Below are 19918 nucleotides of genomic sequence, written 5' to 3' on the forward strand. Positions count from 1 at the left end.
AGCGGAGACAGGGGTACTTTCAGTAAAACAATAACATCCGGTCGGGATTCCCGCTCCAAGCAGATGGATCAATAACAACATCAATCGCTTTGAGAAAGCCAGAAGGCTTCTGGCGAAACTGTCAGCAGAAAAACGTAAGTTTTTCCTTTGGTCTTGGCAAAGAACTTTAAATAACGTTCCAGTCAAAATAAATAATGCAAACATTACCTGCGTGCATGGGTACTGCAACGAAGGCTTGCCAATATGCGAGGGTCAATTATCATGTTGTTAGAAATTCTGCCTCAATCCCCATATCTCTGCATCTCTAACTATCCTGGTAGCATTTTTTCATAATTATCAACATGGACCATATAATAATAGCTTTTTTGCAAGTGGTTGAATGTCTTTATTTTGAATCATGTAAATATTGGGATCGAAGAAAGACATTCAAGTCCAAAAGATATACTTTTATTCAAGATAAGAGGCGTTGTCGCTAGTAATCTCACAGTTCCTTGTTATTGTTCAACGTGGTTTCAGTTACAATTAGGCCTATATTATACCATAGGCAACACAATAATTCATTGTATATAGGTAGGTGAGAGAAAGACAAATTTTCGTGAAAACTTTGTTACCGTTTTTAATGTTCCAAATCTTGTTTTGGTTCTGAAGTTATTTAAAGAGTCTGGAAAAAGTTCACATTCCAATGTGAAATTATGCAGCGGTATTATACATTTATCATTAATTAATTATGATGTGGCATAGATGTTTGTGATTTTAAACTAATAGCCCACGCCGCTCCGTTACGTAAAAATTGTTGAATGGCATTTGGATTGCCTCTAAGCAAAATTTTACAATTATTCTTGTATATAAATAGTCTATAACCTAGTTAAAATACCGCAATACTAATATTATTTTTATCATAAATGTCCTTTACGTAAAGTCGAACATGGCTGTATGCTGATATTGCTGTCGATGTATGATTTGAATGATTTGACAGTTAAATATAATACTTTAAAAGTGCCTATTATATACTTATTGTCCTTAAGGCAATTCGCCAATATGAACGTTTTTATAGTCGACAATATATTGTACACGAGTCGTAAAATTCATATTAAACTGATCACTAAAATGCGATAGAAAAACAAAATGTGTCACTATGAGTATAGGAATTCAAACACTTGGGATTGGATGCGATTGAATCCAAAGGAATGCAACCAATGGGTTTCTGGGACGTACGCATTATTTTAAAAGTGTTAAAAATCGATAACTTTGAGGAATGAACGAGTAGAAACCTCAAAAACCAATCAACTTCTCCACAACTTATGACAAATAGTCCATATCATAGGCGTAGATCCTGGGGGGATGGGGGGGATAAATCCCCCCCAATATTTTGCAAGGGGGGGATGGTCCATACAATCATCCCCCCAATGTTGACGCCTGATAATGGGTTTCTGATCAAATTAACCTCATATTTGCTCATTTTAGCCCCCAAAATACAAATTTTCGCGCGCTTCTAGCGCATTTATTCTACTTTTACACCATATTTAATCAGTTTAGCTTCAAAATAGCAAAATTTTTCGCGCGCTTCGCGCGCATTTGTAACATAAACTTATTATGTTGCTAAAAGGTGCTGGATTGACTATACTTCGAGAATTTTTTTCAAACTCCACCTCCCCCCAATGTCAAAAAGAAATCTACGCCACTGGTCCATATGGCCAGATAAGCTAGGTTCTTGCAGAATGCAAATGTTTGTGTTAGATGAAGGGTCGGAAATAGACCATTACCAGATTAATGGGCCTGTTGATCATGGTTTCGACCCATATCGGGGTCTCAATCTCAAACTAACTAACATTAAGCCAGTCCTGAACAACAACACGCCTGTATTGTCGGGTAATGGTGTGTTTTGAACCGTTCATCTTTCAAAATGTGTATAAAATAGTTCAAAAAGAAAGTTAATGCGTAACTTTAATTTCTTAAATTAAACACACTAACACCTCAATTAAAATACAGCCAGCATTGTCAAATCAATACAGTATTGATCTAAATTGAAATCTGTATTTCAAGTGGTTTTGTAGGTAATTCACTTGAAAAATTTTAATATTGCAAGTTTAGTTTGGACTGAGATGTTTTAACACCATGGCATTAATATCTTTAGAAATTCTTTATAAGCATACCTTTGCATATTCTAGTAACGTAGTGACTTTTGAGCGTTGTTTTCACCACTGTTTAACAGTCGTGAAAACAACGCTCGAAAGTCTCTTTCTCTTTAATTATACTCCTCTAGATTTCAGATTTAGGTTGAGACATTTTCTAGACATTCACAGAAAATTGCATCACGATCGGTATTTCTGAGGGAAAGAGAAGCACTTTTTACTATCGCTATGGATTATCATAGACCATGTTCATGTTCAAGTCACGTTATCTTTAATTATCCTCCTCCAGATTTCAGATTTAGGTTGAGACATACAGACATTCAGAGTAAATTGCATCGCGATCAGTATTTTTATTTTTATCTCCCGTTTTATTCACTTGTCCTAAACCCCTAATTAACCGCACAACACTGTTAAGACCGCAGAGGACACAAAAACCATCATCCCAAGACCTCCAAATGTATAATGTCTCAGACAAACAAATCTATATATCGGAAAACCTTTGTGGTTCAATACCACCAATTGCCTATTACACAGTTCTCAATGGAAACGTGGCTAATTTCGGGCGGAATTTTCTCATATTCAGAACTCTCTCAGTTAAACGCCAACAGTACCAGATGAAACTAGATCATTTTATGCCAAATGATCAAATACTCAACATAGGTTGACCTGAGACATTTTTTAACGCACTGAGCCGAAAATACCTTAAAATGTCAATACGCCTGGAAGCTGAAAGGAACAATTAGGTAGTAAGAATATGGCTCAAAATCGATACCGTGTGGATGAATTTTTATAACATTTCAAAAAAGATGTCATATAATGAGACAAAATAAGCATCAAAACCCAAATGTACTTTTTTGGCTTATCACTTGGTTAATTTCAGTAATTTTAAAGCAGTCTTCTCAGGGCCCACAAATAAATAGTTTCTCGTAGTATTTTCATGCATCGCCCATGCCCATAGTAGTATATAACCTATAGTGTGGTTGGGTATCACATTACCCAGCTATACGGGTATGTGCCGCGGCGACGACCCCCTTTTTTAGAGCCGCTAGCCGTGCCTTAGACCCTCTGAATTCATTGATTGCCGATCTTGAAGCCCCGAAATATTTCTAGCCGTTCCATAGACTCTCAGATCATCGATCTCCGCTCTCATTGGCATCTCTGTCTTCTCTGTCCTACTATTTCAAGCCCAAAAGCTACTTTTGCGAGCCCAAAAGCTTCAAAGGGAATTTTCCATCAATTTCTTTCCCTTGCATTGAAACACATTGTATTGGAATAAGGTGAACTTTGGGCGGGATTTTGGGCTCCTTTTAGTAGTGGCAAACAATGGTTGGTTGTTTATAAACATTGATTTCAGCACTGCCGAGTGCCGACGGCTTCAGCTCATTTTGCTAAAAATAAATGATTTTGAGATCTCTTTTGGGAATAAAATTGCCAAATATGAGGGGAAGTACCTCAAATAATTATGTACACATCCTCCCTTGCAGCTGGCCATAACAGTGAATTAAAAGGTAATTTACGAGCTACTGGTCTAGTGGAATGGCTGTCAAATTCTGCATACTTTACTCAATCATCTCATGTATGCATGGCAGTTCAATGTAGCCTGAAATGTTTTTCTTTTATACGGCACTGAAAAAATATTTTTATGGTGGGCTTTTGTGTAATGCTGCTGGCTGCTGCTATAATTATCAGTAGGCTATACATGTAGGTAGGTCTGCAGGGTCTAGTAATTTTGATCCAAATGCTGTTTTGCTTTGCTGAAGTTTCCATCGTAATAGGCCACCCAGACCCATTTTGTATTGATGGTTTTCCTGATTTAATAATTTGATGCACAATTCAAAGTGAAAGGTCTGTGGCAAACTACGCAACGAAATTGAACCCTGCATGGTTTAGTTCCCGAGACGGCCCCCATTTTCAGATTTTGGCGGCTGATCAGTTCCCAAGACCCCCCTTTTTGGCCGGTAAATCAGTTCCCAATACTCCCCTTTTTTGGCCGGCCGATCAGCTCCCTAGACCCCCCCCTTTTGGCTGGCCGATCAGTTCCTTAGACCTCAAGTTCAAAACTGGCGGTGGCACACCCTTACCAAAAAACATTGACTGCCCCCCCTCCCCCCGGGTGCTAAATGCACTTAAGGATCGAGTGCCCCTTACGTGTCAAATAAAGAAACCCGGCCCTGTCAATTTGACGCTGTTCTTTGTCAAATCCGTGACAAAATACCGTCCAGCTTTCAAATTTGTTACAAGCCAAGGTAATTCTCTACCTTTTCAAACGAAACGTTGTCCTAAGCAATTGATTGTTATATAAATACAATCTACATCACAGAGACACTATTCAACAAAACACAGAGGTGACCCTACAAAGTGATGAACGACTTGCTGTGCAAGTGACAAAAAGTCACGTAGATCATTCTATGATCTATCCACGCATTCTACCAGAACCTTTTTAAGCCCATGAATACAATGACTTGGGTAAAATCATTTGGTTAACCAAAACGTTATGTATACATGTAGACCCGCGTTATTAGAGTGTCATTAGTTGAATTGTCAGGTCTATATTTTGTTTGTTAAAAAAGTAAATAAAGTATAGGACTTAAATCAATAATTCTTGATACTAGTTCTGGCGAGATTTCACAAGAAAATTATCAAAATAAGATATTTTGATATTAATAAGGTCCGTCGATTACGAGCTGATCAAAGTATAGTGGGTGGAACATATTGGGCTAGTCCAGAAATAAACGGCACCTACCCTAAAGAAAGTTTTCCCATGTCTTCTTTAGGGGTAAAAAGTCGTCCTCGGCAATTGCGAGCACCAACATGCTATATACATATCCACCCCCACACCCCCCCCCACCACCCCCCCCACCCCACACCCCCACACACACACACACTTTTGAACATGAGAGTCCATGATCATTATTTTTAGATGATTGATCATTGATTATCGGTTATCGACTATCGATTAACACCATCTCAAACGCTGCTTACCAGCGTGCTAAGGTAAGACTGTGATGAAATACGTAGGCATGATACGCTATGTACTACTTCTGGCTATGTTCTTCTTATTTCATTTGTCTTATGATTTACGAGGTCAGATGTGTCAAATTTGTCTACCCTAAAGAAGACATATGTGACCGTCCACGGCGAATGAGCCGTAAATTCCGCCCCCGGTAAATTTTGTTTTATTTCGTGTTTAAAAATAAACATCATAAACTTAAAAATGGTATATCATTTGACTTCAAACGATATCCAGAAGCGGGGTTATGGTTTGTTAAACTTTGCACCTTCAACAAAATTATAGCTTTTTATGTTTTTACATGTGTCTCTTTTTCCACATTGCTGGCAATAAATATCAAACAGTCATAATTGGCGGTCATAGGTTTAAGAAAGTTCTCTCATTGTTAATTGTTGGTTATGCATACCTGTACAAAATACACTGCCTGGTAACCCACCACTTGAACAGGATTTAGCAAAAGCAAACAAAGACCAGAGCTATTAAAAGTTCTATAGCCATCTAAGGTAGAAGCTTATTATCCACTTCAACAATAGGATTATTGATTAGTTTTTGACTATCGAAATGAGACGGATGTCGGGCCAGCTTAAGTTACCGATGAATATGACCTTCGTACACATTTTACACCGTAACTCAGAATACAATTTAGGGAATTTACGGCTCATTTGTGCTGCCGGGTCACATATGGGAATCCCAAAAAAGTTTGAGTCTTCCCATGTCTTCTTTAGGGGTAGGGCCAAAAATATCTGGAAGCGCCCATTTATACGCGAAGAGTAGGAAAATCATTTTTCTAGAATATTGACAGATCGTTGTTTTTAAACCAATGACTTGTGGCCTGCTTTATATGATAATACTGTTTTACTATTTCCTCAGGTTGTGTATTTGAATAGGACTTTACAACTTAATGCACTGTGTTAAAAGTCTTAAGTTAATCTAAGCTAACAGACATCCAACCTAAATTCGACGTGGAACAGTTTAGCCAAGCTGTTATAAATGTTTGCTGTATGGCACCTTTGGTCTCGTTTTCAATGCACGTCAACATTTACACCAAATAATTTACATACTGAATGATTTGAGCTAACACTTTGGTATAAAAAGGTGTTTTTTATTCCCAATGCTTATATAAATATTCAGAATTGCTTGTTTATCGTCCACTTGAGAGATACGGTTATTTTATGATGTCCAGATGTAGGGCAGTCATGCTTATCATCTCGAAATAGCAAAGAAAGGAAGCCCACAAAACACTTCGAATGGTTTAATGCTTTTTGATTGAGTGTACAAAAATATGAATTTTGAGGCCTCTCTGACCTTACGCCCGGCTACGTAGCTTAAATATAATGGTGAAGCTCCTTTGTAGATCTATCACAAAATCGCATCTCATCTTCGGGAATCTTTTCAAATGTATTTGAAATGTATTAAGTATATAAAGTACCTAATAGTGTAAGCACACTCTGCACTTGATAAGCATCGTCCGATACTGAATTGGCTTCGGACTGCCCATCTACATATTCTCGTGACCGCCGATATACAATGTTTGATAGGGACTTGTGACGATTAAAGGCAGAAGCGATATAGTCGATAACCCTATACCGTGAAGGTATGTGGGCAACAAGTGGTCATTGACCAAATATTATACAGTCTGACACAGTAACTCGCCAGTCCGGGCTCAGCAGAAGCTGGAAATTGGTCTGAGACTCTGAGGAGAAAGAATCGATGTACTTTTAAAACTATTGTAGAGACTGTGTTATTAGATTTCATTTGATCGTGTTTGATGTAAAGATGTAAATCCATTTCATGTTTAAATGTTTCACTTAAAAAGTGAAATATATGATGCATCTATGTTACCGTCTACCTCGTTGAATATATCATTAAAACCCCGATATGTTATTCTTTATCCTTTGTAGATCATTTTAAACGCTTCTCTAATTTCATAATTGCTAAATCCATATAGACCGTAGCTACATTGTCATGTCACCTCAAATGTTAACAAAACATCCTCAGCAACACATTCATGTTACAGCAACGATCTCCACTGCAAACCCAATAATAAAAATAATAATATTAATTAATCCTGTAATATATTGCAAATACCTTCTCATTTGCCTCTTAGACTTTTTCCAGCGCCTACTTAGCACGGTACCAGACACTCCAAAACGCGTTCATACTGTGCCAAAACTGCCGTATCTTTCTTAAATCTTGAGGTAACAATCTGGTTTGCTCGATAAATGATAATTTGTTATGTTTACATTCAGTACTTTTAGCTAGATAAAAATACTCAAAAGTTCAAGAGTAGCAAATTTGGATTTAAACACAACATGTGTGAAATACTTTCTATGGAGGAAGGAGTCAAAAGTCATAATTTTTCTCATTTTTCACTCTTTACAAGGTCAGAACTTGGCAAAGAAATGGGGTATTGACCTGGTTCGGTTTGTATTTACAGATATAAGATGTTAGCTTTGGGAATAACACAGAACTTTGGTGATCAATCATCATTTAGTAGAAGCAAAAGTTAAATTTCTGAATTAGATCGACTTTGGTATTCCAGTGTGCGTTGCCTGTGTGCTTGGTCACTTTCCACTCACTGTGCGTGTAATTTGACTCTTGCATGCATAGACTGTGGTAAGTTCTACGACGTACCAATGAGAAAAAAAGGCATTATATTTGCAATATGACGGTACGGGATAAAATGCACTAAATGTTTGAATTGTTTTCACATGAATGAACATCTGTCAATATTTATAATTAATTATATTACTGGAAAAGTATACCAAACTAATTGATGTAGGATTTAATTAGACTGTAGTCTATATTATTGTTTGTTAACTGAAACACGTAAGCACGTGGACTCCTCTCCAAACACACTCAAAGACTATGTCATGTTGTTCAGGCACTCTCTTGAGAAACGCTTGTCTTAAAGCAAAGTAGCTCCAATCAAAACTATCCTGTTTTTTTTTGTTTTTTTGGGTTTTTTTTAAACTTAAGCTATTTTTAAACTATTTTCCTCAACGGATTCGGTTTCCCGTCCATGTTTCTCCTGCAAGTTATTCAAATGTTTAATAATGAAATTAATAAGAGGACTGGCAGAGCGGAAATAATTGGTGAGTATTGAGTAGTGGAATACCCTTGATAGGGTATCATTCCAAGTGCCAGCTCCCTGAGCAACACTAGGGCTGCCTTCATGCTGAATTTGAATTAAAAAAATACACAGTCAGTCCTTTTGCTGCCAGATATCACTTAACACACTGATTAATTCCAAATGATTCTGTGAGTATCTCAGGGGTGGAGTGGTGAGGACGGGGTACTTATCAATAGCAAGGACAGGGCCGGATTTACCTTTTTGGGGGCCCTGGGCCAGGCCAAAATTTGGAGGCCCCCAAACGCATGTGCACTTAAGTGGCCAAGTTTTTAGATTTTACTAGGATTTTTACAGGCTATTTTGGCCCAAAGCATGGTGTTTTTCGGCTAAAATGGAAGATGCACACTGCACAGGGCAATTTTGGGGGCCCTGGGCCCGGGCCCATCTGGCCCTATGGTAAATCCGGCCCTGAGCAAAGAGGTATCATCCGTGAATACGGAGTTTTAAAATGCACCCCTAAACATGTATGGTGTCATGGATGTGTGCTATTCCCTAAGCAAGTAAAGTATCAATCCAGTGCAATTACGTCATGGTTATTTGTGCTCAATTGTTGTCAGCCTTCATTGTATTCAATACGTACTGGGGCGTCATTGCACTGGACAACCTCGGCGCCCGGGAATTTTGAATATCGCGTGTTGAGAGACGGTTGTTTTAATTCGTTTTTATGGTCAATATGAGTTTGTTTCAAATAAAACCACGTGATTCGTGCTTAATTTTCTAACATATAATGCATAATGTTGTGATTGACTAAAATAAGGCTAATTAAGGTCGAATCGTACTCGTGACCACTGCACCGTGCACATTATAAACAGTATAAATACTTTTTAGGAATATTTCTCCCAAAATTTACAATGAGCTGCTATTCGCTATCAACACACCCGGGCAACACAGATGTCTTTATTTATGTAGACAAATAGACATACCAAGATGGATGGTGTTGTAGAGACCGGGTGTGGAAACAGCTTAGGAAGAATCGACGTGACAACATTGATTTAATTTTTTTTAAATTCTTGGCCTTTTCTCATGTGGTATATACTTAACTTCACACTGGTATTGCGTGGCTTAGACGAAAACGTGCCGGCAAATCTGCAATCTTTCTCTCACAACTAGTCCTTGTCAAACGACATTGAAAACAGGCTAAAAAGCTCCTGAATAACTTGTACAGAAGGATTTTTTTTATATAAAACTAACCTGGATTTAATTGTATTTTGTTATACAACTGCTGTTCGTTCCCGTTTGGATTACAACTGTTTGATTTGGAAACCTATTTATAATATTGAACAACCTTGCCATTAGCAATCCGTGCAAAGGTTTGTCATTTGACTATGACTAGCTGGAATTACTCTGCCTTGATTGTGCAAGAAGTTGAATCTAATATTTTTGAAATGATAGTTATCAGTGCCTAATTCAAATCATTAATATTCATGTGAAGGGTCCGTGCGTTTCAGTGATTCTTCCTACAGCTCCTAGTATCCAACTGTTATTTCTCGGAATTCTCCCTGTTCTAATTAAAATAACTGCGCTTTTTTTGTAGATGCCAAATAAATTCATCTGATTTGTGTTTTAATTCCAATTAACCTTACTTGAGTTAAACCAGCTGTAACATATTTATTTTTTTAATAGTTGGGTAGGACGTATACGATGAGTAGGACTTGTGCCCTGCATTTATGATAATACTGTTTTACCATTTCCTCAGGTTGTGTATTTGAATAGAACTTTGCAGCTTAATACCCTGTATAGAGATTCTGAAGATCTAAACTAACAGACATCCAACCTAAATGCGACGGGGAACCGTTTAGCCATGCTGTTATAAATATTTGCTGTATATCACCTTTGGTCTCGTTCTTAGGTGCATGTCAACATTTACACCAAATACATGCTGAATGATTCGAGCTTTCATTTTCCACTTTGGCATACAACTGTCTTTTTGGTGAATTGAGATTTGCTTGTTTATCGTTCACTGAAGAGATACATTGCTTGCATGATGTCCAGATATAGGTCAGTCATCTCGAACTGGTAAATTAAAGTAAAATAACCACTTCGCGCGCTCGATTATTATTTTAAGAAAACCCGAATAGCATCATGTCCCTGGAATATTTCTCATGTAACAGTGAACTTGAAATGGACTGGGCGTTTTGATTGAGTGTACACAAAGATATATTTTGGGACTTGTCTGACTCTACGCTTGGCTTCCTAAATAACTCAAATATTGTGGGCCAGCTCCTTTATATAGGCTTAACCAAGGGTTTTTTTTTGGGGGGGGTTGTAAGAAGTAGCGCTATTACCAAATTATATCATCTTGTGAGATGTATCTCATCTCATCTGGACCTCTGTTTTGTCTTGTGGCACTCGTGTAACGTAAATATCTCATAGAATGTGTAATTGACGAAATGAAGCATATTGTGCACTTGATAAGCATCCGAATACTGAATTAGCCTTGGACTGCCCTTCTACATATTCTCATAACCGTCGATATACAATGTTTGATAGAGACGTGTAATGATTTCGATTAAAGGCAGATGCTGACGATAAAGTCGATTGCCCTATACCTTGGAGATATGCGTGAGCAATCAGATGGTCCTTGACCAAATAATATACGGTCTGGCAGGCTACTTGCCAGTAGCTGGAAATTGGTCTGAGAAGAACGAATCGATGTACATTTAAAGCTATTGTAAGACGTTATTAGATTTCATCTTGTTCAAAGATGTCAATCCATCCCATGGTTAAATATTTTGCTTCAATAGCTCTCTAAAAACGTTACCGTCGTAAAATGTTGGGGGCATTCTAATGCTAGAATCAAATATGACCGAAATTTCATTCATTGGTATATTTTGAGAATAGATAATTTTATTAATAATTTTACGAACATACATCATTTTGAATACATTCCACGGATTCAAATATCAATCAATGATGAGTATCAGGCACTGATAACAATGTCTTATAAGTGATCGTTTTAATGTTTAATTGGCCGTTTGTGTCATCCACTTTGTTGAAGTTAACGGATGTTCTGTGTCTTTATTAACAGTGTCTGAAATGTCATCGACATGATAATGATAATAATAATAATGATGATAATAATAATAATTTTTAAAAAAAAAAAATAAATAAATAAATAAATAAATAAATAAATAAAGAAAGAAAGAAAGAAAGAAAGAAAGAAAGAAAGAAAGAAAGAAAGAAAGAAAGAAAGAAAGAAAGAAAGAAAGAAAGAAAGAAAGAAAGAAAGAAAGAAAAAGAAAGAAAGAAAGAAAGAAAGAAAGAAAGACGATAAAGTAAGGCGATAGCTGTTAGCAGCAGTGGGGTCATTAACACGCAACATTTCTTCACGCTGGTTTAACGAACAGTATTTAAAGTTGCAATGTTATTTTGATTAGATTAATCTTATACTTGTGGAACAAATGCACTCAACTGTTTGAATTGTTTTCGCAGCAATGAACATCAGAGTTTGAAATTTAATTATTTGGATTACTGGAAAAGTATTCCTAATAAACGGTGTCATACGAAGGTACATATCGTTATACCGTATTGTATTTTAATGTGACTGATTTCTTATAGTTGCGTTGATTCATGTATGTATTTGGCTAGATCAAATAGTATTGACCATGTTGACAGTAGATACCTTTCCTTGAAATATTATGGACAATCATCTAAAATTAATTTAGTTTTCCAACAAATTTAACGCTATAATAAGAGCATGTGTTGGATTAGTCTAGTCTATATTGTCTGTTAACCGTTGACACATATAAACACGGGGACTCCTTGCCAAGCACACACATTGATTGTGTCATGTTCAGCCACTCTCTTGAGAAACTCTTGTCTTAAGGCAAAGTAGCTCAAATCAAAATTCTCCCGGTTCCTTTTAAAGCTTAAGGCATGCCATTACAATGACAGTCATTTTCCCCTCGGATTAGGCTTCCCGTCCATGTTTCTCCTGCAAAGTGACTCAAATGTTTAATAATGAAATTAATAAGAGGACTGGCAGAGCGGAAATAATTGGTGAGTATTGAGTAGTGGAATACCCTTGATAAGGTGTAATTCTAAGTGCCAGCTCCCGGGGCAGCATTGGGGATGCCTTCGTGCCGAATTTGAATTAAAAAAACAGGCATTATAAACTGGGATTGTCTCATATCCCTGTTATAAGCAACTCTCAGTCGTTTGGCTACCAGATAGCACTTTACATACTGAATTCCCTGTAAGACATTGTTTGAGTATGGACGAATCTAACGAGCCAAGTGATGGTCAAAATGTGTCAGAATTTAGTCGGCCATGAACTGGTCTCTGGCCCACCAAACTGGTGTTGTGGCTGCCCAATTGGGTGGATTATAACCGCTTAAAAATTGATGTTATGCTGTATTGTGTTGTAAACTTTCATTATTCTATTGTCTACTTGTAACACGGGTGGTAAAATGCAGTTTAAAATCCCCGCCAAGGACGCATCATTTCATATTAAAAAATATGAGGATAATGACGTTGTTTCTTTTGGTTTTTGCCATTTTTTCCAATATATGATTAAAAATGGAGATTTGCTGCATTTGGGCAAGTCATTGGGAATGTTTTCTCATACTTTAGGAAATTGATTTGGTTGGGTCGTTCCAGTTCATGACAAAAGGTTAACTTGATATTTAAATGTCCGTTCCAAATTAGGCTGTTTGGAAATTGAATTGGGTTGTTCTAATTGCGGGAAATGGGCAATTGATTTATATTATTTAAAAGTCAATTCCAAATTAGGCTGTTTGGATATTGAATTGGGTTGTCCTAATTCCGGATATAAGTAATTGATACCAGTTGACAGAATCAAGTCCACATCTTCTATACACATATAATGAGGATCGAGACAAGTTTCATCTATATTTGTCTAAAGGATACAAGACATATATTATTCACTGGAGTTAAGAGTCCATTCAGTGGAAGCATCTGGATCTCCCACCCCTAAGAAAATCATCACTCGATCACCACAGTGGAAGGTCTTCATCGCTGTTTTCTGCGATTCAGGGAGAGTCTTGATGACAGATAATTTGCCAAATGAAAGCACAATCATAGGCATAATCATATAATTTTGATAGCAAAATGGAGGCACACCATGAAGTGGTTGGTGGTAGGAATGGGACTGTTCTCGGCTTGTGTACTGTACCCTATTCTCAGTTGTCAACCTGTCATACACGCCCGGCCCCCGCACTCCGTTCATCCGCGGGTATTCATGCTCGTCGAAAATTTCGCGAAATAAGGGGTGTTTTCAGGTGAAGAAACGCAATTCGCGAAACACACAAAAAAGGGGTGTTTTTTCAAACCACGTGTTCGCGAAATTGACAAAAAGGCTATTTTCATCGAGCAGCCTACCGCGTTTCTGCAAGAAAAGGGTATATTAAAAATATCGTTCGCGTCTTAGGGAAAATAGGGGTATTGTCGAATGACAAATAATTCGCGAAATCGCTAAAAAAAGGGGGTGTTTTTCCCCTAAAACTTCCCGAAATGAGATGCAAAAGGGGTGTTTTTAAAGTTCACCGACAAGCATGAATACCTGCGGATACACGGAGTGCAGGGGCCGGGCATTCACGACAGAGGGGTAACTAAAGCAACCATGTTGTACTCAGGCATGGCCTCCAGTTTAGTGAAACCTGTTCAGTGAACAGTGTTCACTCCGCCCAGTATAGATATTATTACCACTCGAGATCGAAAGAAGCTTTCACATTCTTTTCAACATTTTGAAGCCCACCATCGCGTGTGTCATGAGCTGGTAACGTTTTCCTCGTAGATTGGTGACCCACTGTACAGATATATCAATTTTCGAGAGTCAAACTAGAAACCTATTAAATGCGTCATTTTGTTACTATTTTTTGTTTCAATTTATCCTGCAAAAAGTACTTTAATGTAATTCTAAAGACTTATCCTTTGTTAATTAGTAACTCTAATCATTTCCACATTTTTCATGTTCTCGCGGAATCTCTGTTAATCCCGTTAACTCTGCTTTTATATTTTGCAGGTGCATTTCTTATCCCATATGGGTTAACACTAGTATTCGCCGGCATTCCATTATTCTTCTTTGAAACTGCATTCGGCCAATTTATGAGTTTAGGTGGCCTGGGAGTCTGGAAAGTGTGCCCGTTGTTTAAAGGTAAGCAATTCAGTTTTGTTCAAAACTTCATAGACATTTGACAATATCCATGCACATTTCATATTATACACATCTAAAGCAACACCTGGCAGCTATTGCATATATGGGCTCCTTACCCTCGATGGCAGCTATTGCAGATAGGGGCTCCTTACCCTCGATGGCAGCTATTGCAGATAGGGGCTCCTTACCCTCGATGGCAGCTATTGCAGATAGGGGCTCCTTACCCTCGATGGCAGCTATTGCAGATAGGGGCTCCTTACCCTCGATGGCAGCTATTGCAGATAGGGGCTCCTTACCCTCGATGGCAGCTATTGCAGATAGGGGCTCCTTACCCTCGATGGCAGCTATTGCAGATAGGGGCTCCTTACCCTCGATGGCAGCTATTGCAGATAGGGGCTCCTTACCCTCGATGGCAGCTATTGCAGATAGGGGCTCCTTACCCTCGATGGCAGCTATTGCAGATAGGGGCTCCTTACCCTCGATGGCAGCTATTGCAGATAGGGGCTCCTTACCCTCGATGGCAGCTATTGCAGATAGGGGCTCCTTACCCTCGATGGCAGCTATTGCAGATAGGGGCTCCTTACCCTCGATGGCAGCTATTGCAGATAGGGGCTCCTTACCCTCGATGGCAGCTATTGCAGATAGGGGCTCCTTACCCTCGATGGCAGCTATTGCAGATAGGGGCTCCTTACCCTCGATGGCAGCTATTGCATATAGGGGGCTCCTTACCCTCGATGGCAGCTATTGCAGATAGGGGCTCCTTACCCTCGGTGGCAGCTATTGCAGATAGGGGCTCCTTACCCTGGATGGCAGCTATTGCAGATAGGGGCTCCTTTCCCTCGATGGCAGCTATTGCAGATAGGGGCTCCTTACCCTCGATGACAGCTATTGCAGATAGGGGCTCCTTACCCTCGATGGCAGCTATTGCAGATAGGGGCTCCTTACCCTCGATGGCAGCTATTGCAGATGGTTGCTCCTTACCCTCAATGGCAGCTATTGCAGATAGGGGCTCCTTACCCTCGATGGCAGCTATTGCAGATAGGGGCTCCTTACCCTCGATGGCAGCTATTGCAGATAGGGGCTCCTTACCCTCGATGGCAGCTATTGCAGATGGTTGCTCCTTACCCTCAATGGCAGCTATTGCAGATAGGGGCTCCTTACCCTCGATGGCAGCTATTGCAGATAGGGGCTCCTTACCCTCGATGGCAGCTATTGCAGATAGGGGCTCCTTACCCTCGATGGCAGCTATTGCAGATAGGGGCTCCTTACCCTCGATGGCAGCTATTGCAGATAGGGGCTCCTTACCCTCGATGGCAGCTATTGCAGATAGGGGCTCCTTACCCTCGATGGCAGCTATTGCAGATAGGGGCTCCTTACCCTCGATGGCAGCTATTGCAGATAGGGGCTCCTTACCCTCGATGGTAGCTATTGCAGATAGGGGCTCCTTACCCTCGATGGCAGCTATTGCAGATAGGGGCTCCTTACCCTCGATGGCAGCTATTGCAGATAGGGGCTCCTTACCCTCGATGGCAGCTATTGCAGATAGGGGGCTCCTTACCCTCGATGGTAGCTATTGCAGATAGGGGCTCCTTACCCTCGATGGCAGCTATTGCAGATAGGGGCTCCTTACCCTCGATGGCAGCTATTGCAGATAGGGGCTCCTTACCCTCGATGGCAGCTATTGCAGATAGGGGCTCCTTACCCTCGATGGCAGCTATTGCAGATAGGGGCACCTTACCCTCGATGGCAGCTATTGCAGATAGGGGCTCCTTAACCTCGATGGCAGCTATTGCAGATAGGGGCTCCTTACCCTCGATGGCAGCTATTGCAGATAGGGGCTCCTTACCCTCGATGACAGCTATTGCAGATAGGGGCTCCTTACCCTCGATGGCAGCTATTGCAGATAGGGGCTCCTTACCCTCGATGGCAGCTATTGCAGATAGGGGCTCCTTACCCTCGATGGCAGCTATTGCAGATGGGGGCTCCTTACCCTCGATGGCAGCTATTGCAGATAGGGGCTCCTTACCCTCGATGGCAGCTATTGCAGATAGGGGCACCTTACCCTCGATGGCAGCTATTGCAGATAGGGGCTCCTTACCCTCGATGGCAGCTATTGCAGATAGGGGCTCCTTACCCTCGATGGCAGCTATTGCAGATAGGGGCTCCTTACCCTCGATGGCAGCTATTGCAGATAGGGGCTCCTTACCCTCGATGGCAGCTATTGCAGATAGGGGCTCCCTACCCTCGATATTTTGATTAGAGCACCTACACAATAGATTGGCACAAATCAAAACACACATTTTGCAAAATGTGCTTGTCTCTTTTTATTACAAAATTTAATAGGCCATTTTTTTATATTTTACACTGAACACCTCTAGAAATAATAATCATCACAAACTTTAATTTCTATAACTATAAATGTTGCTCTTGGGGCGCCCAATTTTACTCTGTGTGTTATACCTAGACAACGCGCCAGGTATTCCCAAAACTGCGATCGCCTGATATTGCCAAAATGGTATGGCTTTTAAATTCAGCATCTTTGATTTGTAACATGATCTAGTTGTCCTCCATGTCACGACGAATATTTAATTAGCACCTCCTTTTTAATTAAACTCGTAAGGTATCACTAACTGTCACTGGGTCATTAAGATATTCATCAGTTAAATTGCAGAAAGTTAATATCCAAATACCTGATGGAAAAGGTATTTCAGTAAATAGAGGCAAAATCTCTTTCTAATGTCGGAAATGTCATGGGAACTGTAATCAAAATTGACTTGACAATGGTATCTGTGCGGGGAACGCGTCGCGTGCAGTTCAACTTGTCACTCAAGCTACTTGCTCACTATTTGCTCACATAGGTAAAGGGAAATCAAGAATTCCTTTATTGCTTCAATTTCAGCTTTGAAATAGAGATAGGAAAATATATAAACTCTTAAGCAAAAGTTGCAAAAACTGTAATACGCTAACTTCTAGAATAGTTACATGACATTTATAATTTAGTAACATTAAAGTTCTGTTTTGTTTCTTAACAGATGTAGTAAAAATATTTACTTTACTGAAACAGAAGTCCCAAAGTTTACTGTTAACTGGCATTATCTTGAAATTAAATTCAAATGCAAAACGCAAAAAGTTAAATCAGGATTGATAGTTACTTTAAAAAATTTTTCAGCTTTTAGCAATAGTTGGAAGATAAATAGAATTGTTTATTTAAAAGACTACATTTATCTAGAAAATCAAATATTTAGAATTCGTAATTCGTAATTCGTAATGTTTATAAACAGAAAAGAGACTTTGCTTAGAATAGAGAGGTTAATTAAATAGGAGTATTCATATATTCAAATATATTATGTATATTGTCTGAATCCAACCAACTTGTCTTCTCTCGTCTATGCCGCCATTCTATTTTCTCTGCAAATAAATTATTCATTCCAGAAAATTGCAAGTAGTGCCTTTTATTCCAAGCGACTTTGCAATACATTTGGCGGGAAGAGAACATTCTTACATTTTAGGATATTAGGAGCTCGTATTCCACCTGTTCATTATGCATGCTGTCAGCAGGTGCCAAGAGTTCCGCTGTATAGACGGAAGAGGGTTAATTCAAAACAACATCTTACAACAGCAGCGTGTTACCTCTCTATGGGGTTGACGACTATTACATTTGATGGCATTGCATTTTCTTCAATTTAGGGAATAAAATATCCATGTGAAGTGTTTCGCAGATATTTAATTTGCTCTTCAATTTCAGGTTGGTTATTTCCAAAAATACAAGTCTTGATTTGAAATTTTACAGATCATTATGTTGAAAAATAGGTTACGTCTTATTCCAGGGCAGACGATCTCGCAAAGAGTATAGAACATTACTATACAAATCTGATATATTGCTGGATAGCTCCCAACAGTGGAGTGGAATCTTAGGGTCACTGGTGAGGATTAGGCACGTGCATCCCCCGTGCAAGGCCAGTGCCCCTTCAATAATTCTCGACACCCCCTATTATGCTCAGTACCCCTCTTCCCAATCAGGCGTGATGACTCCCCCCATCCCCAATGGAATTAGTCTACGCCACTGACTTCCAAACCAAGTCACCCGGTCACCTATTGCCAACTACGATAAGTTGGGTTTTTTTGTAATTTTGAGAACAAGTACAAAAATACATTAGAACATATTTCTTCACCAATCTTTCCACAATATCAAATGATAATGAAACATATCAAAAGGAATAATCCGAAAAAATTTGTTTGTTTTTTTGGAAACTTATGCATTCTTCAATCATATTTAGGGGCTGTGCAATAATTATGAGTCCCCCGAGAGTAAAATTTTTCGAACGGCCCGCCAAAAATCGCTTGCCCTCCACCCCCCTCTCGGCCCGCCAAAAAATTTTTGCCCTCCCCACTTGAACATGCCCAATTTTTGGGATCTCAATTTGCAAACCATATATTGTTTAGATAAATGTTGCGAGCGCAGCGAGCAGGAAAATTTACATATTAAAGCGTTTCTCCTCCGTACTGTTTTCCAAAGCCTTTTTAGAGCGTTTTATTTAATACGCGGCCAATGAATGTGTGCCAAAATCGCCCCCCCCTTCTCGGTGGCCCAAAATTTCTTGCCCCCCTCTTTCGGCTCGACAAAATTTCTTGCCCCCCCCCATTTTACCATCCCCAGGGCTCATAATTATTGCACAGCCGGACTTGCGACCCTTAGGATTTGCGAACATTAGAACCACAGCAGTATACGCTAAAAAGCTAGGTGTTTCTAAAATGCTTTTAGAATAAGATTCATTTTATTTATTTATTTATTTACAACATGTTCACCCAGGGTAGCCCGATTCAGCCGAAGCTGGTCTAACACGGGGCTCTGCAAAATACATACAAGGAATATAATTATAGAGAATTTAATGCTAATATTGCCCGACTATCTTTTTGAAATAGCCGAGTGCCGGGTTTTTAATGAAATATTTTTTGTGTAAAAACTAAAGCATCCTATGCATTATAGACCCTCCCTCGGGTCCATGGAGAACGACTGGTAATGTAGATTATATAACATTAAATAAACCTGATACATTAGGAGAGCTATTAAAAAATAAACAAGTTGGTCTGTAGATTAATTGAGGTTTCGTCAACACACTATAACTTTGTTGCTGGTAGTTAGGGCTTCTTAGTGGTGTGTTGGTATTAATCTGTGGAGTGAAGCGGAAGGTGGCTTTAGCTCATAAGTATTTGCTCTAGAGATGGAACCGAGACTGCTGGACAGTGTATGTACATCACAACGATTCGTGATACCCAATCGTCGTACAGTTGATGTGCTTTTAGAAGGCAGAGTACTTAAGTTTATATACCCTGGGATCACTGAATGGGTCTTTAAGAATATACATGTATTCTATATTCTTATATCTTATGTATTTTACAACAACATTTTTGACAATATTTTTGTAATGTTTTTTCATATGAACATTTTCATGACCTTTACATAACCAGATATTTAAATGTTATTAAAATGTTCCAAAAGGCAATAATTACATTTTGTTTTGTTTATG

At 39.1% G+C, this 19918-nt stretch overlaps 1 protein-coding gene across 1 annotated transcript in view; it reads left to right on the top strand.

Moving 5' to 3' along the window:
* LOC140148154 (sodium- and chloride-dependent GABA transporter 1-like) overlaps window positions 1-19918 on the top strand; it is a 140408-nt gene that overhangs the window by 90519 nt on the left and 29971 nt on the right. The window contains exon 2 of the mRNA XM_072170014.1: window positions 14259-14390. Coding sequence (XP_072026115.1) covers window positions 14259-14390 — 132 coding nt within the window. The remainder of the gene's footprint in view (window positions 1-14258; window positions 14391-19918) is intronic.

This window comes from Amphiura filiformis, chromosome 3 (genome assembly GCF_039555335.1).
Source record: "Amphiura filiformis chromosome 3, Afil_fr2py, whole genome shotgun sequence".
NCBI classification, from domain to species: domain Eukaryota; kingdom Metazoa; phylum Echinodermata; class Ophiuroidea; order Amphilepidida; family Amphiuridae; genus Amphiura; species Amphiura filiformis.